At 42.8% G+C, this 21,251-nt stretch overlaps 1 protein-coding gene across 1 annotated transcript in view; it reads left to right on the top strand.

The window, feature by feature from the left end:
* Positions 1-3,168: 3,168 nt before the first annotated feature.
* dnajc1 (DnaJ (Hsp40) homolog, subfamily C, member 1) overlaps positions 3,169-21,251 on the top strand; it is a 329,426-nt gene continuing 311,343 nt past the window's right edge. Inside the window, exon 1 of the mRNA XM_041183360.1 lies at positions 3,169-3,395. Within this exon, the coding sequence (XP_041039294.1) occupies positions 3,249-3,395 (147 nt within the window). The 5' untranslated portion in view covers positions 3,169-3,248. The remainder of the gene's footprint in view (positions 3,396-21,251) is intronic.

Here is a 21,251-nt window from a genome sequence, read left to right on the forward strand (position 1 = left end):
TTGATAAAGAGCAAATGTTAGAAAGGCTGGCTGTACTTAAAGTTGATAAGTGACCAGGACTGGATGTGATGTATCAAGGATACTGAGGGAAGTAAGAGTAGAAATTAGAGAGGTACTGGCCATAATCTTCCAAACCTCCTTAGATAAAGGGGTGATGCTAGAGGACTGGAGAATTGTAAATATTGCTCCCTTGTTCAAAAAAAGGTGCCAGGATAAGTCCAGCAACTACAGACCAGTCAGTTTAACTTCAGTGCTGGGAAAGCTTTTAAAAAGAATGATCTGGACAAAATTAATAGTCATATTTTTTCCAATAAATTATATAGATTTTTCTTTTTCCTTCCTATTTCCATTATTTTTAAATATTTTTAAATCTTATATGCTCCCCCCACCCCCACTAGAGCTGTACCTTGAATGCCCTACCATCCATTCTTAATTAGCACATTCGTTTAGATAATATCACCAACTTTGACACCTATGTGTTCTTTTGTTGTGCCGTCTGTGACATCTTTTGATGATCCGCTTCTATCACTGCTTTTGACTACAACCACACCACCCCCCTCCACTTGTCTCCCCCCCACCCCCACCACCCCCACCACCCCCCCCCACCACCACCTTAAACTAGCTTATATTTCAACCCTTCCTGGGATTCACCTAGTTCTGTCGAAGGGTCATGAGGACTCGAAACGTCAACTCTTTTCTTCTCCGCCGATGCTGCCAGACCTGCTGAGTTTTTCCAGGTAGTTCTGTTTTTGTTTAAAATTAATAGTCACTTGGACAAATTCAGTTTAATCAAGGAAAGCCAATGCAAGTTTGTTAAAGGTTAAATTGTATTTAATTAACTTGAGTCTTTTGTTGAGATAACTGAAAGGGTTGATGAGGGTAATGTGGTTGATGTGGAGTACATGGACTTCAAAAAGGTGTTCAATAAGGTAACAGGATTGTCAGTAAAGTTGAAGCACGTGGAATAAAAAGTTCAGTTGCAACATGGATACGAAGTTGGCTGAGTGACAGGAAACAGAGACTACTTGAGAACATTTGCTTTTTGGAATGGATGATGGTATACAGTGGGATTCCCCCAGGGTAGGTATTAGGACCACTGCTTTTCTTGATCTGTATAATGACCTAGACGTTAATGTGCTGGACACGACTTCAGAATTTGCAGACAACACAAAACTTGGAAGTATTGTGAACTGTAAGGAAGATAGTGGTAGCCTTCAAGAAGGGCTTGTGGAATGGGAGGACAAGATAAATGTGGAATGATAAATTTGGGTAGGAAGAATGGGGAAAGGCAATATAGAATAAAGGATATCATTCCAAATGGGGTTCAGGAGGAGAGGGACCTGTGAGTATATGTGCATAAATCAGTGAAGGTGGGTGGGCATGTGAGAATGCATTTAATAAGGCATTTGGTAATTTTGGGATCCTGGGATTTATAGAGTACAAAAGCAATGAAGTAATAGTAATTTTTTATAAAACACTCAAAACATTCAACCTCAACTGGAGCATTGGGCGGTATTTAATGTAGGTGACAATGGTCTCGCTCACTGGCTGGTGAGATGTCAGGAGCCCTGAGTTACCTCTTTTCAGGAAGGCCCACCATATTAAGGGTTATTGGGCAGAGCGGTGGGCAATCCCCAGGATCATGAACCCCAGGAGTGGAAGTCCTGAACCCCATTTAGAATTATATCCTATATTCTATCTTGCCCTTCCTCATTCTTCCTATCAAAATGTATCAGTGACTGCCAGCACTACATCCACCCGAGGTCCAGGATCACAAATGGACCCAGTACAGGTGAATGATGATGGAGGGGTGGTGGTGAGGAAAGGGTTGTGGGAGCTGGAGGGGGGGATCAGCAGCAAGAGCAGCGGGTTGGTTCTCAGCAACCCCACCCTCCGATGCTGAGTCTCTCGATCTGGCACTGAGTGCTTTTGAACGAGGCATACTCCCAGAAGCCCGTAAGCAACCTGATCAGGGTTCACCTTTCAGGCTTCCTGCATGGCAAGTCGCACGCTTACCACTGGGTGAATACCAGTGGCAGTGGAATGAGGCCCTTAATTGCCAAATCTCTTCCTACCACAGGCTTAATTGGAGCAGAGGCAGGAAGGCGGCAGACTCCTCCGCCGGCCCTCCTGTCTGATTAAATGCTCCCTACCACCAAACTCGCCATGTGGGATGGCATTAGTTTCTGCCCATTGTGTCAAATTCTGGACACCAAATTTTAGGAAGGATGCAAAGGCATGGGACTGGAGCAAAAAAGTTTTACGAGAATGGTTCCAGGGATGAGGGGCTTCAGTTAAGAGGATAGATTGGAGCAGATGGGGTTGAAAAAGTTGAGAGGAGATTTGATGGAGGTGTTCAAAATCATGAGGGGTCTGGACAGAGTGGATAGGGGAAAACTATTCCCATTGGTGAAAAGGTTTAAAAGCAGAGGACATAGATTTAAAGTGAGTAGGCTGATGGCTGGAGTATATTTATTCTGTTTTTTGTGGACAGGACATACCTGGACAATTTTCCACATTGCTGGGTAGATATCAAAGTTGTAGCTGTACTGGAACAGCTTGGCTGGGGCTGCAATGAGTTCTGCAGCACAAGTATTACTGCTAGGATGTTGTCAGAGCCCAAAGCCTTTGTGGTATCCAGTGCCTTCAGCGGTTTCTCGGTATTTTGATATCTGTCTGGGGCCTCAGGAGGGGGCCAAGATGGATTATCCACTCAGCATTTCTGGCTGAAGGTGTTCGCAAATGCTTCAGCCTTGTCCTTTGCACTGATGTGCTATGCTCCCCCATCATTGAGGAAGGGGGTATTTGTGCAGCTTCCTCCTCTGGTTTGTGGTTTAATTGTCACCACCATTCATGGCTGCAGAGCTTTGCTCTGATCCATTGGATGTGGGATTGCTTACTGAGCGAGTGCTGCACTGTCAAAAGTTGCATCTTTCAGGCATGATATTAAGCTGAGGCACTATTTTGAAGATTCACAAAGATAAACAGGTTATCTGGTCATTATCTCTCACTTTGCTGTTTGTGTGCAATTTCGCCCTGCGTTTTCCCCATTACAACAGCCAAAAGTACTTAATTCTGGTGTAAAGCGCTTTGGGACGTCCTATGGCCGTGAAAGGCGCTATTTAAATGCAAGTTTTTTTTCAAACTCTTGGAGTTGAGTTTGGTTAGATGTGTGTGTGGCCCCTTTAAGAAGTGGGTGAGTGAGCCACGTCCCCAGGCCGGTGCCAGGGAGTCGGGTAGGCTGAGAAATGCCGTCTCCCTTCTTGCCGGCGCTCTGGGTTCTGCTGTTAATGTGTGTACCCCACTCCCTGGGCTGGGACACGGCCGAGATGGAGCTTTTCGACCTGGTGGAGGAAGTGCAGGAGAACTTTTACCGGTTCCTCGGCGTGGAGCAGGTGAGAGAGGGGTGAACAGGCCCGCCTCCGGCCGCGGGCTTTAGTCTCTGCCGCTGTTGGAGCCGCTGCGTTGTTGGTCCGGTTTGAGTGATGGTGCTGAGGCAGCTCCAGGCTGCGGCGGCCTGGGCCCGGGCCGTTGCTTTCTGATGAGGCGGGGCGGGGGGGTTGAATTTGTGAGTGGAGCCGGTGAGAAAGGGCCTCGGTCTCCGTGTCCACCCCCTTCCCCCTCGACAAGCCGCTTTTCTCAGGTCTGAGGATTTGTTTAAAACAGTCCTGATCCCTATCTCCTTCACCTCCTTGGAATCTGTTTAAAAGTACAAACTCTTTTTTTAAAAAAAAATGTGACTTAAACTGATTGTCAGATGGTGAAAGATCATCTGCTGCTTTCCAATATCTCTAAGTGAGGGGTAATTTCTTGTGAAGTAGCTGCTTTGCATCTCGTTTCCATATCAACTGAAGCACTTCCAGACGGTAGAACCGTTGCTACCGTGCGCGAGTGTGCGAGGGCCGTTAATGTGTTACCTAGTGTGTTTTTCAAAAAAGTCCAAGGACTATCAAACTGCAATATTTGAAAATTAATTTTAGGTCTTGTAATTGTCCTTTTTGACATACAGGTGCTATGTGTTCTTGTTGTCTTTTGGTTCCCAGATGTTGTTAATAAGCACACTTTAAGTTTGTAAAGATCAGGAACACTTTTTATGTTTAATTTTGCCATGCTGTCTGATTTCAAAAGGAAAACCAGATCGGACTGGTTAGTACACATCATTCGGAAGTGCAGCTGTGAAAAATGGCTCCTTGGAACACTTGCACTTACACCCTAGTTCCTAGCTGTTTACAGATAGTATAGCATCCCTCTTTCTTTAAAACATAATGCCCCTATCAATGTAACTGTTCCAGTCGTTAACTTTTACAAACTAAAGATCTACTTTTGGAAATAAACTGAATTCCTTCTCTGGATATTTTATAGCATGTATTCTTTCCTAAAATATTAATTGTGGTAAGATGTTGTGCCTCCATCTTGTAGATTTGGCATTCATTGTTCTTAGTGGTCAGTTGGCCTATTGCACAGGCGATGTTATTTGTGTTGTCGTGTTGTAGGAGTTGTGCTCGCTGTTGCTAATGTTGTGTCATTTTTTAGTGATAATGTTGTCTTCCTGGATATTGATTTTACCGGTGTTGTTACTGGTCTTCTGTTTTTCCAGCTGTGGTGCAGGTCAAATATGGACTCCATTTCTCCTCATTCACTTACTGGTTTGGGTCTCGATCATGTATGACCTTGGTGTCTTGGCATCAGCAACCACTTTTGCTGGGCTCCAGGTTTTCATAATTGGATCCTGTATATGTACACTTTCAACAGTTCAGATTGGGTTTTAGCATATTTGTAGAAGTGCTGACCTCTTTTCTGAGTTGTTGTCTCACTTCCTCCTGGTCACTTGGGGGGATGTGTTTTGCTTGGCAGAGTATATTTTCTTCCATCCAGCAACTCTGCAGGTGGTTTCATGTAGTCATGTAAGTCTTGAGAGGTGTGGATTGGAGTGACAGCAAGGCAAGGCTTGGGGCTGCCTTTGTCTCTCAGCATTTTGCAAGGGTTCTTTTGACCATCTGGATGTGTCTTTCTGGAAACCCGTATCCTCGAGGGTAATATTGTGCTGAGGTAATGATGTTGAACCCAAACTCTTCAGTGAATTCCTTAGCTTCCCTGGATGTGAACTGAGTGTCATTGTCACATATTAATCTTTAAGGAATTCCTTGCTCAGCAAACAAAACTCATACTGCTGAGATGAATGTTCTGGCTCTCAAGTCTTTCATCACTCAGAGATAAGAGGAAACTTGATTGTGTGTGAATAAATAGGCTCCCGCTGTATGCCATGGTCTGGTTGGTACTTCAGTAGCTATCATCTCTTCCTGCTATGTGTTTCTGTATTTCTGGCATATGTTGCATGTAGACACCATATTTTCAATGTTTTTGTATATGTCTATCAAGTACACAGCTGATCTAGCTCTGAGCTTACACTTCCCCATTCCCATGTGGCCTTCGTGTATCTTTTGGAAAAATTCTTCCTGCGTTGATTTGGTTATAATTATTCTGGATCTGGCTTCAAGGGAGATGTTGTCTCTTACAGGCCAGTACTGCAGTATTGCTGGCTGTGTTTGCTGTATCTTATCAGGCCAACTCTTCATCACTTGCAGAGAAAGCATTTGTAACTCCTCATGTTTGCTGGTCTCATCTCTAATTTGACTCTGTTTCTGTGGGTGCTACAATCACTGGGTGATGGATCTTTATACCTGGATCTTCCGTCTTGTGTTTCTCCTGTGGTGACAATTGAGGGTATCTGCCAGTACTATTTCTCTTCCTGGTTTGTATTTCAGTGCGAAATCCTAACTCTGAAGCCATAAAAGTAACCTCTGTGGTCTTGCTGGAGCCCTGACAATATTCCGGCAATAGTAAAGAAGACTTGTGCTCCAGAACTTGCTATGCCCCTAGCCAGTACAGTTGCAACACTAGTATTGACCCAGCAATGTGGCGAATTGCCCAGGTATGTCCTGTACACAAAAAGTAGGACAAATCTAACCCGGGTAATTACCACCCCATCAGTCTACTATCGATCTTCAGTAAAGTAATGGAATGGGGCCATCAGCAGTGCTATCAAATAGCACTTGCTTAGCAATACCCTATTCAATGAAGCCCAGTTTGGGTTCCGACAGGGCCACTCAGTTCCTGACCTCATTACAGCCTTGGTTCAAACATGGACAAAAGAGATGAACTCCAAAGGTGAGGTGCGAGTGACTGACCTTGACATCAAGGCAGCATTTGACTGAGTGTGGCATCAAGGAGCCCTAGCAAAATTGGAGTCAATGGGTATCAAGGGGAAAACTCTCCGCTGGTTGGAGTCATACCTAGCACAAAGGAAAGTGGTTGTTGGAGGTCAATCATCTCAGTTCCAGGACCTCACTGCAGGAGTTCCTCAGGGTAGTGTCCTTGGCTCAATCATCTTTGGCTGCTTCATCAATTACCTTCCTTCCATCATAAGGTTGGAAGTGGGGATGTCGCCAGATAATTATGCAATGTTCACCATTCTCGATGACTCAGATACTGAAGTAGTCCATGTTCAAATGCAGCAAGACCTGGACAATGTCCAGGCTTGGGCTGACAAGTGGCAAGTAATTTTCGCACCACACAAGTGCCAGGCAAAGACCATCTTCAACAAGAGAGAATCTAACCATTGCCCCGTGACATTCAATGGTATTCCCATCACTGAATACCCCACTATCTTCACCTTAGGGGTTACCATTGACCAGCAGCTGAACTGGACTCGCCATATAAATATTGTGGCTGGCACTTACTACACAAAATAAGTGACAGCCATTTGCTGACTCATTGGTCAAGGCATTGCCTAGTTTAAATTTCAAACAATGCTTGGCAGTTAACTGTCAGTCACTATTACTGGTGCATTTTCCATGTCAACGCCTCTACCGATCAGTACACTCTTCACACTTAGGTTGTTTTCCCCTTATATTCATATTCTTGTGAAGTATCCTGATGAGTTCAGGACAAAAAGCTTTGACGTATCTCTTTTTTCAGCAATACTCAAGTTCCGTACTACCAAATTATTATATTTATATGGACTGGGATGGTGTAGTGTAAAGGGCAGAGAGAGACAAGAATTTTTAGTGTGTTCAGAATTTTCTGCAGCAGTATGTTTCCAGTCCGACATGAAAGTAGGCATTGCTAGACCTGATCCTTGGGAATGAGGTGGGTCAAATGGATATAATCAGCAGAGGAGCATTTTGGGGACAATGATCATTGTATCAAAAGATTTAGGTTGTCTATGGGAAAGGACAAGTAACAATCCAGAGTAAGAATAATTAACTGGGGGAAGCCAACTTTAGTGGGGTAAGAATGGATCTGACTTTAAGGACAAAACTGTAACTGATAAAACTGTGACAATGGGCTGCCTACAAAGGAGAGAGCGAGCACAGTCAAGGTATATTCCCATGAAGGGGAAAGGTAGGGCAAACAAACCCAGAGCTCCCTGGGTGAGAAAAGTGGCTGAGGTTAATTGAGAACCAGACTGAATATAGAAGGCTCAGAAGGGAATTGAAATAGCAAGTAACGGAAGAAAAAAGAGAATATAAGAGGAGACTGGCAGCTTACATAAAAAGGAATCCAAAATCTCTTATAGGCATATAGATAGTAAAAGGGTGGCATCGATTATGGACCAAAAAGTCAAATTATGCATGGAGGCAGGGGCCACAGCTGAGGTACTAAATGATTACTTTGCACATGTCTTTAACAAGGGAGAAGATACAGCTCAGATCACGGTGAAGGAGGTGGTAGTTCAGACATGTGAAGGGTTTAAAGTTGATGAGGGGGTATTGTTTAGGCTGTCTGTACTTAGTTGATAAGGCATTTGGACAGGATGTGATGCATCCAAGGATACTGAGGGAAGTGAAAATTGAATTAGACAAAGGGGTGGTACCAGGAGACAGTATTGCAGATGTTACACAAGTGTTCAAAAAAGGATGTAAAATAAGCCCTGCAAATATAGGGCAGTCAGCTTAACCTCGGTGGTTTAATAAATGATAATTCAGGATAAAGATATTAAACATTTGGGCAAATGCAAATTAATTAAAGGAAGCCAGCACTGGTTTCTTATGGGTAAATCGTGTTTATCTAACTTGCTTGAGTTCTATTTTGAGATAACAGGGTTTATGAGGGTAATGCTGTTGATCTAAAAGGCATTTGATAAAGTGTCACACAACAGACTTGTGAGCAAAGTGTTTGTGGAATAAAAGGGTTAGTAGCAACATGGATACAAAGTTGGCTGAGTGACAGGAAACAGAGTAGTAGTTAATGGATGTTTTCCAGACTGAAGGAAGTTTATAAAAGAATTCTCCAGGGATCAGCGTTTGGATCTCTGCTCTTCCTGATATATATTAATGACCTAGACCTTGGTGTACAGGCCACAATTTCAAAATTTGTGGACGATATGAAACTTGAGAGTATTGTGAACTGTAAGAAGGATAGGTTGGTGGAATGGGTGGACATATGGCAGATGAAATTTAATGCAGACCAGTGTGAAGTGATTCAACTTGGTAGGAAGACCATGGAGGGACAATGTAAAATAACGGGTATAATTCTAAAGGGGGTGCGGGAGCAGAGGGACTTGGGTGTGTATGTGCATAAATCACTGAAGGTGGCAGGAGAGGTTGAGAGAGTACTTAATAAAGAATACCGTATCCTGGACTTTATCAATGGGGGCATGAGTACAAAAGTAAGGTAGTTATGTGTACTAAGTATAAAACACTAGTCCAGCCTCAGATGGAGTATAGTGTCCAGTTCTAAGCACAGGATTTTAGGAAGGGTGTGAAGGCATTAAGAAAGGTTGCAGAAAAGGTTCACGAGAATGGTTCCAGGGATGAGGAACTTCAGTTATGCAGATTGATTGGAGAAGTTGACACTCTTTTCCTTGGAGAAGAGAAGATTGAGAGGAGATTTGACAGAGGTATTCAAAATCATGAGGGGTTTGGACAGAGTAGGTGGTGAGAAACTTTTCCCATTGTTGGAAAAATCGAGATCAAGAGGGCACAGATTTAAGGTAATTGGCAAAAGAAGCAATGGCGAATGAAGGAAAACATAGGATCTGGAGTGCACTGCCTGAGAGTGTGGTGGAGGCAGTTTCAATTGGGGCATTCAAGAGGGAATTGGATTATTATCTGAAAAGGATGAACATGTAGGGCTGAACAGAGAAGATGGAGGAATGACACTAGGTGAATAGTTCCTTCAGAGAGCCAGCACAGGCATGATGGGCTCCTTCTGTGCTGTAATCATTCTGTGAATTCACTCCTGAATCATATTCAGTATTTTTCTTGCAGCTTTTACATTTTAATTTTAAATGTCACCATGACAACGCAATGTTTTTCTTAGGACAATCAAACATTAAGAGCACCAAAGCATGCATCATGTTACTCAAAAATATAAAAGCTAACCTTAGTTTTCCTTCCCTTTGTGCTTTTGTTTTAAAGATTTTACATTTTATATTCCAGTGCGGGTGGAATGATCTAGCTTGTAGGCTAGAGTTTGAATTTAGAGTGACAACTGCAGAATTGATATAGATTGAAGTGATGCAATGTTGTACTTGTTTGTAAAGTATACCAATGATTTGTGTTTTTTATGGTCTTAACACTATCAAAAGGCGTCTGATATAAATTCTGAGAAATAATCATTGTTACAGCACATGGCACACCTTCCATTGCATCGTCAGCCCCCATATGGCAATTTGATTTAATTTTGATAAGTTTCCTTTAACATTTTGTCCTTTTGTTACAGTGTGCCTTTTAAGGGGCTATTTTCTTGTTAATTATTTTATTGTTCTATTAAGAGTGACATAGCTTCCATGTAGCCGCTGTGGTATTATTGCCATATGAGCCAGCAACAGAGTTATAATGCCAGCTTTGCTGCATCTATTGGTCAGCTGAAATGAAAATGTGCTTGCATGTTGTTACACCCACAAAGTTATGAAGAAGATGGACACTACTTCTAAAAAGCAGAATATAAAAGGACAATTTACTCTGACACAAGATGGAGTCTGGGGGGTGTGGGGTGGCATCAGGTGACCTTTTTGTGTTTTCTGTACAGACTCAGGGACTGACAAACACAAGACATGCCTCTGGGAAGTCAGTTAAAATGCAAACAACCTTCTCAAGCGCTGATGACTGCCCCTCTCCATTTCAGTTAAAGAGGCTCAGAGTAACAATAACTGGTAGACTTGGAGGCCTCATGGGAGATAGAAATGCAAATAAAGATATTCAGAGGTTATTCATAACTGGAATGTTAATAGGGATATCAAACATTCCTCAATATGTGACAATTGCTTAGCCCATCAAACTATTTGTGTGGACAGTAGGAACACAGATACTGTGGTCATGTGACAGAGAAATGGCAAGAAACATCCTATTAACTGAGATCTTGGCAGATCAGGGCAGTCGATCTGGGATACAGAGACCCCAGGGGAAGGAGATCTCAGCCCAGAAAAGGAAGAACCTTGTCTGGATAAAAACAAAAAAAACTGCGGATGCTGGAAATCCAAAACAAAAACAGAATTACCTGGAAAAACTCAGCAGGTCTGGCAGCATCGGCGGAGAAGAAAAGAGTTGATGTTTCGAGTCCTCATGACCCTTCGACAGAACTTGCGTTCGAGTCCAAGAAAGAGTTGAAATATAAGCTGGTTTAAGGTGTGTGTGTGGGGGGCGGAGAGATAGAGAGACAAAGAGGTGGAGGGGGGGGGGGTGGGGGGGTGTGATTGTAGGGACAAACAAGCAGTGATAGAAGCAGATCATCAAAAGATGTCAACGACAATAGTACAATAGAACACATAGGTGTTAAAATTAAAGTTGGTGATATTATCTAAACAAATGTGCTAATTAAGAATGGATGGTAGGGCACTCAAGGTATAGCTCTAGTGGGTTTTTTTTTATATAATGGAAATAGGTGGGAAAAGGAAAATCTTTATAATTTATTGGGAAAAAAAAGGGGAAGGGGGAAACAGAAAGGGGGTGGGGATGGGGGAGGGAGCTTACGACCTAAAGTTGTTGAATTCAATATTCAGTCCGGAAGGCTGTAAAGTCCCTAGTCGGAAGATGAGGTGTTGTTCCTCCAGTTTGCGTTGGGCTTCACTGGAACAATGCAGCAAGCCAAGGACTGACGTGGGCAAGAGAGCAGGGTGGAGTGTTGAAATGGCAAGCGACAGGGAGGTTTGGGTCATTCTTGCGGACAGACCGCAGGTGTTCTGCAAAGCGGTCGCCCAGTTTACGTTTGGTCTCTCCAATGTAGAGGAGACCACATTGGGAGCAACGGATGCAGTAGACTAAGTTGGGGGAAATGCAAGTGAAATGCTGCTTCACTTGAAAGGAGTGTTTGGGTCCTTGGACGGTGAGGAGAGAGGAAGTGAAGGGGCAGGTATTGCATTTTTTGCGTGGGCATGGCGTGGTGCCATAGGAGGGGGTTGAGGAGTAGGGGGTGATGGAGGAGTGGACCAGGGTGTCCCGGAGGGAGCGATCCCTACGGAATGCCGATAAGGGGGGTGAAGGGAAGATGTGTTTGGTGGTGGCATCATGCTGGAGTTGGCGGAAATGGCGGAGGATGATCCTTTGAATGCGGAGGCTGGTGGGGTGATAAGTGAGGACAAGGGGGACCCTATCATGTTTCTGGGAGGGAGGAGAAGGCGTGAGGGCGGATGCGCGGGAGATGGGCCGGACACGGTTGAGGGCCCTGTCAACGACGGTGGGTGGAAAACCTCGGTTAAGGAAGAAGGAGGGCATGTCAGAGGAACTGCTTTTGAATGTAGCATCATTGGAACAGATGCGATGGAGGCGAAGGAACTGAGAGAATGGGATGGAGTCCTTACAGGAAGCAGGGTGTGAGGAGCTGTAGTCAAGATAGCTGTGGGAGTCGGTGGGTTTGTAATGGATATTGGTGGACAGTCTATCACCAGAGATTGAGACAGAGAGGTCAAGGAAGGGAAGGGAAGTGTCAGAGATGGACCACGTGAAAATGATGGAGGGGTGGAGATTGGAAGCAAAATTAATAAATTTTTCCAAGTCCTGATGAGAGCATGAAGTGGCACCGAGTAATCATCGATGTACCGGAGAAAGAGTTGTGGAAGGGGGCCGGAGTAGGACTGCAACAAGGAATGTTCCACATACCCCATAAAGAGACAGGCATAGCTGGGGCCCATGCGGGTATCCATAGCCACACCTTTTATTTGGAGGAAGTGAGAGGAGTTGAAGGAGAAATTGTTCAGTGTGAGAACAAGTTCAGCCAGACGGAGGAGAGTAGTGGTGGATGGGGATTGTTCGGGCCTCTGTTCGAGGAAGAAGCTAAGGGCCCTCAGACCATCCTGGTGGGGGATGGAGGTGTAGAGGGATTGGACGTCCATGGTGAAGAGGAAGCAGTTGGGGCCAGGGAACTGGAAATTGTTGATGTGACGTAAGGTGTCAGAGGAATCACGGATGTAGGTGGGAAGGGACTGGACAAGGGGAGAGAGAAGGGAGTCAAGATAACGAGAAATGAGTTCTGTGGGGCAGGAGCAAGCTGAGACGATCGGTCTACCGGGGCAGTTCTGTTTGTGGATTTTGGGTAGGAGATAGAAGCGGGCCGTCCGAGGTTGGGCGACTATCGGGTTGGAAGCTGTGGGAGGGAGGTCAGTGACAGTCCTGGAAACAATGGCTTGATGTTCAGTGGTGGGGTCATGGTCCAGGGAGAGGTAGGAGGAAGTGTCTGCGAGTTGACGCTCAGCCTCCGCGAGGTAGAGGTCAGTGCGCCAGACAACAACAGTACCACCCTTGTCAGCGGGTTTGATGACAATGTCAGGGTTGGACCTGAGAGAATGGAGTGCAGTAATTTCAGAGAGAGACAGGTTAGAATGGGTGAGAGGAGCAGAGAAATTGAGACGACTAATGTCGCGCCGACAGTTCTCAATGAAAAGATCGAGAGAAGGTAAGAATCCAGAGGGAGGGGTCCAGGTGGAGGGAGAATATTGGAGATGGGTAAAAGGATCCGTTGAACTGGGAGAGGACTCCTGCCCAAAGAAGTGAGCCCGGAGACGAAGACGGCGGAACAAGAGTTCAGTATCATGCCGAGCCCGAAATTCATTGAGGTGAGGGCGTAAGGGTGTGAAACTAAGTCCTTTGCTGAGCACTGAACGTTCAGCATCGGAGAGGGGAAGGTCAGGGGGTATAGTGAATACACGGCTGGGGTTGGGATTGGAAGAAAGGGTGGGGACGGAGGAACAGGCAGGGGTGGGGGGTCCTAGATGGGTGTTGGTGTTGAGTTGTTGCAGCTTGCGTTCCTTAGCACTTGAGAGAAAGACAAAAGGTTTCTTGTTGAGGCGTCGGATGAGCCGAAGGATAAAATGAAACTGGGGGCAAGCGCAGCTTTGAAAAAGGGTACGGCGGTGCTGCTGGAGGGAGAGGTCGAGTGTGTTCATATGGCGGCGCATGGCACTGAGTGTGGATTTCAGAATGTGACGGGAACAGCAGTCCGAGAAACGTTTTATGTCCCGGAGATACCTGTAATCCTGGGTGGGTTCGAAACATGAGGGGTGGAATTTCAGTTGAAATCCACGTGGGGTAAGTCGGAGACGGAGACAGTCACTGAGAAAGGAGATATGGCTGTGAAAGCGGGTTTTAGTAAACACCTTGTCAAACACTAGGAGGGAAATGGAAAGCAAAGAAGGTGAGCAAGACAACAGAGAGATACGGAAATCTTGTCGCAGAGAGGAACAGAACTTCTTCAAGGAGGTAGGCATTTCTTGAAGAGCAGTGGCAGTCAATTAAACACAGGATGTTCACCACAGGCAGAGAAGTGGGGCTTTTCTTTGATCTTTGGATTATAATTTCACGACAGGGGCTTGACTACAACTTCGACTGGAGAAAAACTAGAAACCTGCTATTTCATGGAGTAAACCGCTATTGAGTTTATTGCTAGAAACTTCCAACTCTATTGTGTTCAGTGAATCAGAGAGGACCCTCAAGCCTGCAATGTTTCCAACAACATTTCGAGAGCAGATAGGACACTTTCAGACATCTAAGTACATGCTACATTTTTTGTTGTCATCTTTTCTTGTGTGTATTGTCTTGTGTGACTGCGTGGATACTGTTGTGAAAAATAAACGTTTATTCTTTTAAACCTATGAGACCCTGTTCTGTGTCTGTTCTTGGAACACTTCTCTAAAATACATCTAGCTGTGGTCAGTTGAGAGGTGGAAAAGGGGGGAAATTATCCCACATCTCTCCTCTGTCTGTAACAGTGTTAAACCCATGCTTGCTGTCAGTTAAATACTTGTTACGTTTTTAAGATTCTGTTCCAATCTGTGTCAGAGCCAAAAAAAACCTTTGCATCACCCTAACTTCCTGTGGCTCCTTTTCTTTAACCTGTTAGCATTAGCATTGTTGTGTAGACCAGAAGGTCTGAAGTTTCAATTCTAGTCTGTGCTGTATGGTACAGGAGGAGTTGGAAAATATAGCTGATCTCCAAGTCCTTGGACTAGGGAGGGGAAAATCTCTTAAGGTTCACACTTGACATTGCTCTTCAGAGACTTCTGCTAAAAGTGTGCTGTATGTATATAAGGCAAGGATGGAATTGGACACCCACATGGAAATATACCTTGACTACACTTGCTGTCTTGGTTCACGTATGAAGCTTGGGTGGGATACTGGAGAACTGCCAGAACCCCAGTGAGTGCAGGGATTGTTGAAAGATAAAATCGGCAAAAAAAACTTTGTTATACTGTGGGTGAAGGAATACCCTTGTGCTTCAGTTTTCAGTTAACTCATACAATGAAAAGAAATCTCTCAAGTCTTTAATGCTGATATTCTTTGGGAGCCAGTGATCTTCTACAAAGGAATTAATGTAGCTATTGCTTTAATTTTAAAAACTGCTCTGGCTCTTGTGGTGGAACAATTTTTTGAATTATTGGTATTCCTTATGAAATGGAAGTCCAGTTTAGTTGCTTAATGGTTTGCAACCTCTGCTTACTGGTGATTATACGATGGTCCATTAAACTTCTCTGTAGTGGGCCAATACCTTGATGAAAGTCATTTTTATAATGAGAAACATTTAGAGATGATCTTCCCTTGTCCTGAAAATAATTCTATTTTTGATATAGTGAAGCTCCCCTTATCATGGTATCTTGACATGGTAAATAATCTTTCATTTATAAAAAGAAACTATTGTTCCATTGTGCTTGTAAAATGATTTGAATCTACACGATCCTAGAATTTAGTAGTTTTATTTTATAATGCTAACAATTTTTCTTGTGGAGTAAAATTGTTTCAATTATTGTTACGGTGTAAATTTGAGTACTGTGATATCAAGTGGTCTAATGTTTACTAATACTTGATGCACAAGCGAATTGTTTCAACATTGACCTGGGGCACAGAAGTGTTGCACCTTCTAGGGCAAATTTACTAATTAGAATAAAACTGTCAGTCTCTCAAGCGAATTGAATGGTTGTGAGGAAATTATCCTTTAGCTCTGCAGCAGTTTCCAAAACAGTTGCAGTTTCTTCCACCAATTGACTTAACTAAATATACTTGACACTAATATTTTCCAGTTTTTTTAAGTGAGAATTTTGGCATTTTTTTTTGTTTCGTTAGCACTGGTGCATTGTCTAAGGACCATAAATGTAAGATGGTCACAAATAAATCCAATCAGGAATTCAAGAGAAACAATTTCACTCAGTGGTGAGAATGTGGGACGCCCTACTATTTGAGGCAAATAAATGCATTCAAGGTGAAGCTGCATAAGTAAGTGTGGAAAGAAGGAATAGGAGGATAAGTGGGAGCAGGCTTGTGTAGACCAAAAAAACTCAGCATTGTCCTGTTGGGCTGAATGGCCTGTTTTTGTGCTATAAAGTTCTGAGTCTTTTCAGTATTTTTCAAAACTTTTTTTTTTGCTATGGCACAGTTTGCCTTGGTGTACTCCTGTAAAGAGGAACTTTTGATGAAATACGCACTAATACGAGCATCAAGACTACTTGGCTTTTATGCCCCTGTGGTCGAATAACCCACCATCACTCAGCCTAGGTATAGATGAAAAGTGACACCTTGAATTAGGTATTGGATGGCTGGCAGCTATCATGGAATCTAACTGGCAACTCTGAACTGTATTCAGAAATTTCATCACCATGGCCTCTCACCTTCAACCGCTGCACCTCACATCGTTGGTCTTTTGATGCTTCCAAGTGGCAACTAAGCAAAGGTGGCTATGATGCCCAAAACCCTTTCCACTCCAGAAACTGCTCTGTGCTTTGAACCAGAAATGAAAATCCTGGAAGTACTCTGCAGTCAATCAGTTTGTCTTGTGGAGACAAAAATAGTTAATATTTCTGGTTGTTGGCCTTTCACGGAACTGAGAAAAGTTAGCGATGTCATACAACAGCATGTGTTTACATAGCTCCTTTAACTTGATGAAACATCCCAAAATGCTTCTCGAGCATTATAAAACAATGTATGACGCTGAGCCACATGAGTTATTCGGCCAGATGACCAGAAGCTTGGCTGAAGAGGTAGGTTTTAAGTTTCTTAAAAGAGGAAAGAGAGGTGTAGGCTTGTTATTACATAGCTTGGGGCACAGGCAATTGAAGGCATGGTCACCAATGGTGGAGAAATTAAACAGAAGGATGCATTAGAGGCCAGAATTAGAGAAGCAGTTATCTGGAAGTGTTGTAGAGCTGGAGTACATTACAGAGATGGGGAGGAACGAGACCATGGAGGGATTTGAAATGAGGGTGAGAATTTTAAAATCAAACTCAGGGCACCAGGTCAAGCAATGTAGATCAGCAAGTACAAAAGCGATGGGACTTGGTGCGAGTTATGAAACGGGCAGCAGAATTTTGGATGACAAGTTTATGGAGGGTAGAATGTGGAAGATCAGCCAGGAGTGCAATAGAGTAGTCGAGTCTAGAGGTAACGATAGCATGAATGAGGATTTCAGCAACTGATGAACTGATACAGGTGAAGTCAGATGATGTTACAGAGATGGAAATGGCACATCTTAATGATGGTACAGACATGAGGTCAAGCTCATTTCGGGATTGAATGATACACTAATTATGAAAAGACTGGCTTAATCTCAGACTGTTTCAGGGAGAGGAATAGAGCTCAGAGCAGGGACCGAAAACAATGGTTTCAGTCTTCCTAATGCCTAACATGCCTAACTGGAAGAAATGGGTTTTAAGCAAATACAGAGACGAGGAAGGGCTGTGGTGGGTGGGGCTGGTGGTGGAGAGAAGGGAGGAAATAATACAATGGAGGGCCTGTGATAGGGATGGTGAGAGATATTACGGAAGGGATGGTGGTTCAAGGCAAAAGGTAATGAGACAAGCTTAGAAGCAAAAGATGGGTCTTTAGAAAATGTAAATTGAAATAATAGAATCATCACAAACAATGGCACCTGGAAAAATGGGGGCAGAGGTCCTTATCTGAGATTATTAAATCCGGGGAAGTGCCTCATCAAATGGTGAAATGCTGTTCCTTCAACTTCAGTTGAATTTCATTAGAATAGTGTAGGAGACCAAAGATAGAGGTAAGAGTAGGAATGGGATGGAGAATTAAAATTGTAGGTGACTGCTACACTACTCCAATGAAGCTCTCCTAATTGCTCAAAATGATCAACTTTCCCATGCGTTGTAATTACTTTATTAATGTAAATGGTGTAAAACTATTTCTGCTTGCTGGGTAAATTTATATCAATTCCATGATTGCAAAGCTTGTAAAGTATATAGGCAGCAAGTACACGGATATATGGCACAGAAACAAGCCATTCAACCCAATCAGTCCATGCTGGCATTTTTACTCCATGCGAGCCCCTGCCCCACCATCTTTCCTCATCTAACTCTTATCAGCATAACCCTTTATACCCTTCTCCCTCAAATATGCTTAACTATCTCCCCTTAAATGCACCTGCACTGTTCACTTCAACCACTCACTGTGGTAGTGAGTTCCACATTCCCACTCTCTCTGGGTAAGGAATTTGATTTTCTGAATTCCCTGTTTGGTTTCTTGGTGACTATCTAGTAATGATGGTGTATGTGTATGTCAAAGGTTGGGGGAAGGCAGGAAAGCCACAGTTGGATTAACCATGATCTTATTGAATGGCAGAGCAGGCTTGAGGGACCAAATGGCCTATTCCTGGTCCTATTTCTTATGTTTTTCCTCACAAGTGCAAATGTTGGATGGGGCTTTCTGGCCCCAACATTGGCGGGCATTGTCGCAGGTAGAATGGGAAAATTTGGAGAACCGAACGGCTCTTCAAATTTTCCTGTCCTGCGTGTGTCAATGCCTGCTGGCGTCGGGGCTGGAAAATCCTGCCCAATATCTCGGTTTACTGTATCGAAACCATTGTCAAAACTTGTCATAATTTTAAAGATTTTTATTAGGTCACACATCAGCCTAGGGAGAGAGGCAGACAGAAGAAAAGAGCGAGATAGCCTATTCATCCTCTTATAGGTATACCTCCAAGTTTCTGGCATCATCCATGTAAATTTGTTTTGGACTCTTTCCAATGCTTCTCTCTTTTATATAACACGACGACCAGAATTGTACACAGTACTCTTGTGTGACTTGACTAAGGTTTGATCCAAGTTTAGCATAACATTTTTATCTTTCAATTCTATCCGCCCCCAGAAATGGACCCTAGTGCTTTGTTTGCTTTTTTTTTTGTGGCCTTGTTAACTTATTTGTGTATTTTTACATCTAGATTTTTTTTTTTGCCCCTCTACCCCATTTAAATTATTTCCTCAGTAATATCGAATCTTCTTATTTTCCTTGCCAAAATGTAATACCTCATTTATCTATGTTGAAATTCATTTGTCAATTGTATGACCATTCTGCAAGTTTGTTAATATAGTCTTTTAATTTGTTGCGGTTCTCCCCAGTATTGGCTATCTCTCTTGGCGGCGCTGCCCCCCCCCACCACCACCCCCACCCCCTCCCCCTCCCCTGCACTTGACATCAGTATCCTTGAATTGAGGGGAAAATTAGCAAGAATTTTCTTTTCCCTGTTACTATCCATTGATCCTCCTGCTGGAAAGTGTCTGTGCATTTACGTCAGATGTAGGGAGCATTGGGCTCATCTGTGATTTACAGTTTGGTCCTACAGGTCACATCTAAAGGCAGATTTAACAGTGTAAATGTGGAAACCAGATGTTAGACGCTGGACATGCCAAATCCAAATTGAAAGAGCAATATTAAAACAGTTATTTTTCCAACAAGTTGTGGAGCTAAAAAATCTAAATCAAATTACTGAATTTTCTTTTAGTATGGAGCATATTTGATGCAGCAACTGAGGCATTGTATAAAATTGATCCAGAGTAGACCAAATTGTTCAATTTAGATACTGGAGAATAACAAACTGCCACTGAGGTGTGACTTAATTATTTATTTTGACTAAGTAACTGTGCAGGTAGTTGTTTGAAATTTGGAACCTTGTATACCATGTGTAAATGACAAATAAATGCTTTTGGGTTTTAGTTTCAACCCCATCTTTTTTAGTGATTGACCATTTCTCACTTCTTAGTGATCTGTTGATCTTTGCTCATCCTTATGATTTGTTAAGAGACAATATGACAAACACTCATTGAAAAGCAGAATACTGCGGCTGCTGGAAATCTGAAACAAAAACAGAAAACAGAAACATTTCCAACATTTTCTATTTTTATGATAAATCCTCATTTTGCAAGTAAACTTTATGCTCATAACGGCCTGCCAAATCTCTCAATATTTGAGCAGAAATGTGTATGTTGAATAAGGCAAAAAAGAGATTGCACTCAGGTAGCACCATGGATTGAAATGAGTACAAAAACAAGGTAAAGGAAGTTAAGCTGGTCTGCAGAGCTGGAATGGAAAATGAGGTCAGGGTATGTTGTGATGTTTAATTGTATTCTGTGATTTCTTTTAAATCATCAAATAGTTCTGTTTGAATATAATTTTATTGCTCAACACTAATTGTGAACTATAGGAATCATTAAAACTGGTAATTCTAATAAAACAAAAGCCTTTTAGAAACAACCTTGAAAAAGGAACTAATTATCATTGAAATAAATTAAAAAGGAACCTTGAGAGACATGAACAAAGAAGTATGGAACACTTGTGAATGTCTGAGTTTGTGTCCCATTGTCGAAACTGATAATTGGAACCTTTATGTATGCTCCTAAGAAAAAGTGGATAACATTGTCTAGGTTGGGAGAATTTTATAATAAACAATTGGGGTATAAATAGAGCTTTGCAGCGAAGCTCTGAACCTTCTGAAAGAAGAAGCAACATCAAAAGATTGTGCCCTAGCCTGAAGGGAGAGACCACCAGAGAGAGGAGAAAGAACGCTGCTGATTATACCAGTGGTGTTGTGAAATTCTGTTTGTTAACCAGTGAAACATATGTACCTATCAAATAATTTGTAATTGAAAAATGAAAAGGTAAAGAGAAATCTTGGGAAGATATGAACAAGGCCATTCAGTCTCCTTTTAGTCAATTGTCATTCAGTTAGATATTGGTTGACCTTTACCTCAACTCCATTTACCTGTCTTTGTTCAATATCCCTTAATGTCCTTACTCAACAGAAATCTATCAATAGAAATCTATCAATTTCAGCCAATTGAAATGTCATTTAGCACAGTACTCATAGCTTTTTGAAGTACTGAGTTCCAGATTTCAATCAAGAACATAAAAAATGGAAAGATGAATAATCCAAACAGCCCTCGAGCTCGCTGTGCCAATCAGTATGATCATTCCCCAAAGCCCTTGATACCCTGAAAAAACGAAAAATCTGTCCACCTCAGCCTTAAATATAATCAATGATGGCATATCCATAACCCCCTTGGGTAGAGAATTTGGAAGATTCACAGCCTTTCCTTTGAGTGCAGGAATTCCTCATCTCAGCTCAAAATGATTGGTCCCTTATCCTGAGACTATGCTCCTGTGTCTTAGATTCCCCAGTGAAGGGAAACAACCTCTGTCTACCTTACCAAGCCCTTTTATAATCTTCAATGTTTCAATGAGATCACCTCTCATTTCTCTAAACTCCAGAGAACGTAGGCCCAATTTACTCAGCTTCTTATCATAGGACAACCCTGCCATCCCAGGAAGCTTTCTAGTAAACCTTTTGCTCTACTGCCTCCAATGCAAGTATATTCTTCTTTAAATATGGGGAACAAAAGTGTGCATAGCACTCTAGATGTGATCTCATCCAAAACCCTGCACAATTATAGAAAGATCATTATTATACTCCAATCCCCCTGCAATAAAGGCCAACATGCAATTTGTCTTCCTAATTACTTGCTGCACTCGCATGCCAAC

Source organism: Carcharodon carcharias, chromosome 3 (assembly GCF_017639515.1).
Source record: "Carcharodon carcharias isolate sCarCar2 chromosome 3, sCarCar2.pri, whole genome shotgun sequence".
In the NCBI taxonomy this organism is placed as follows: Eukaryota; Metazoa; Chordata; class Chondrichthyes; order Lamniformes; family Lamnidae; genus Carcharodon; species Carcharodon carcharias.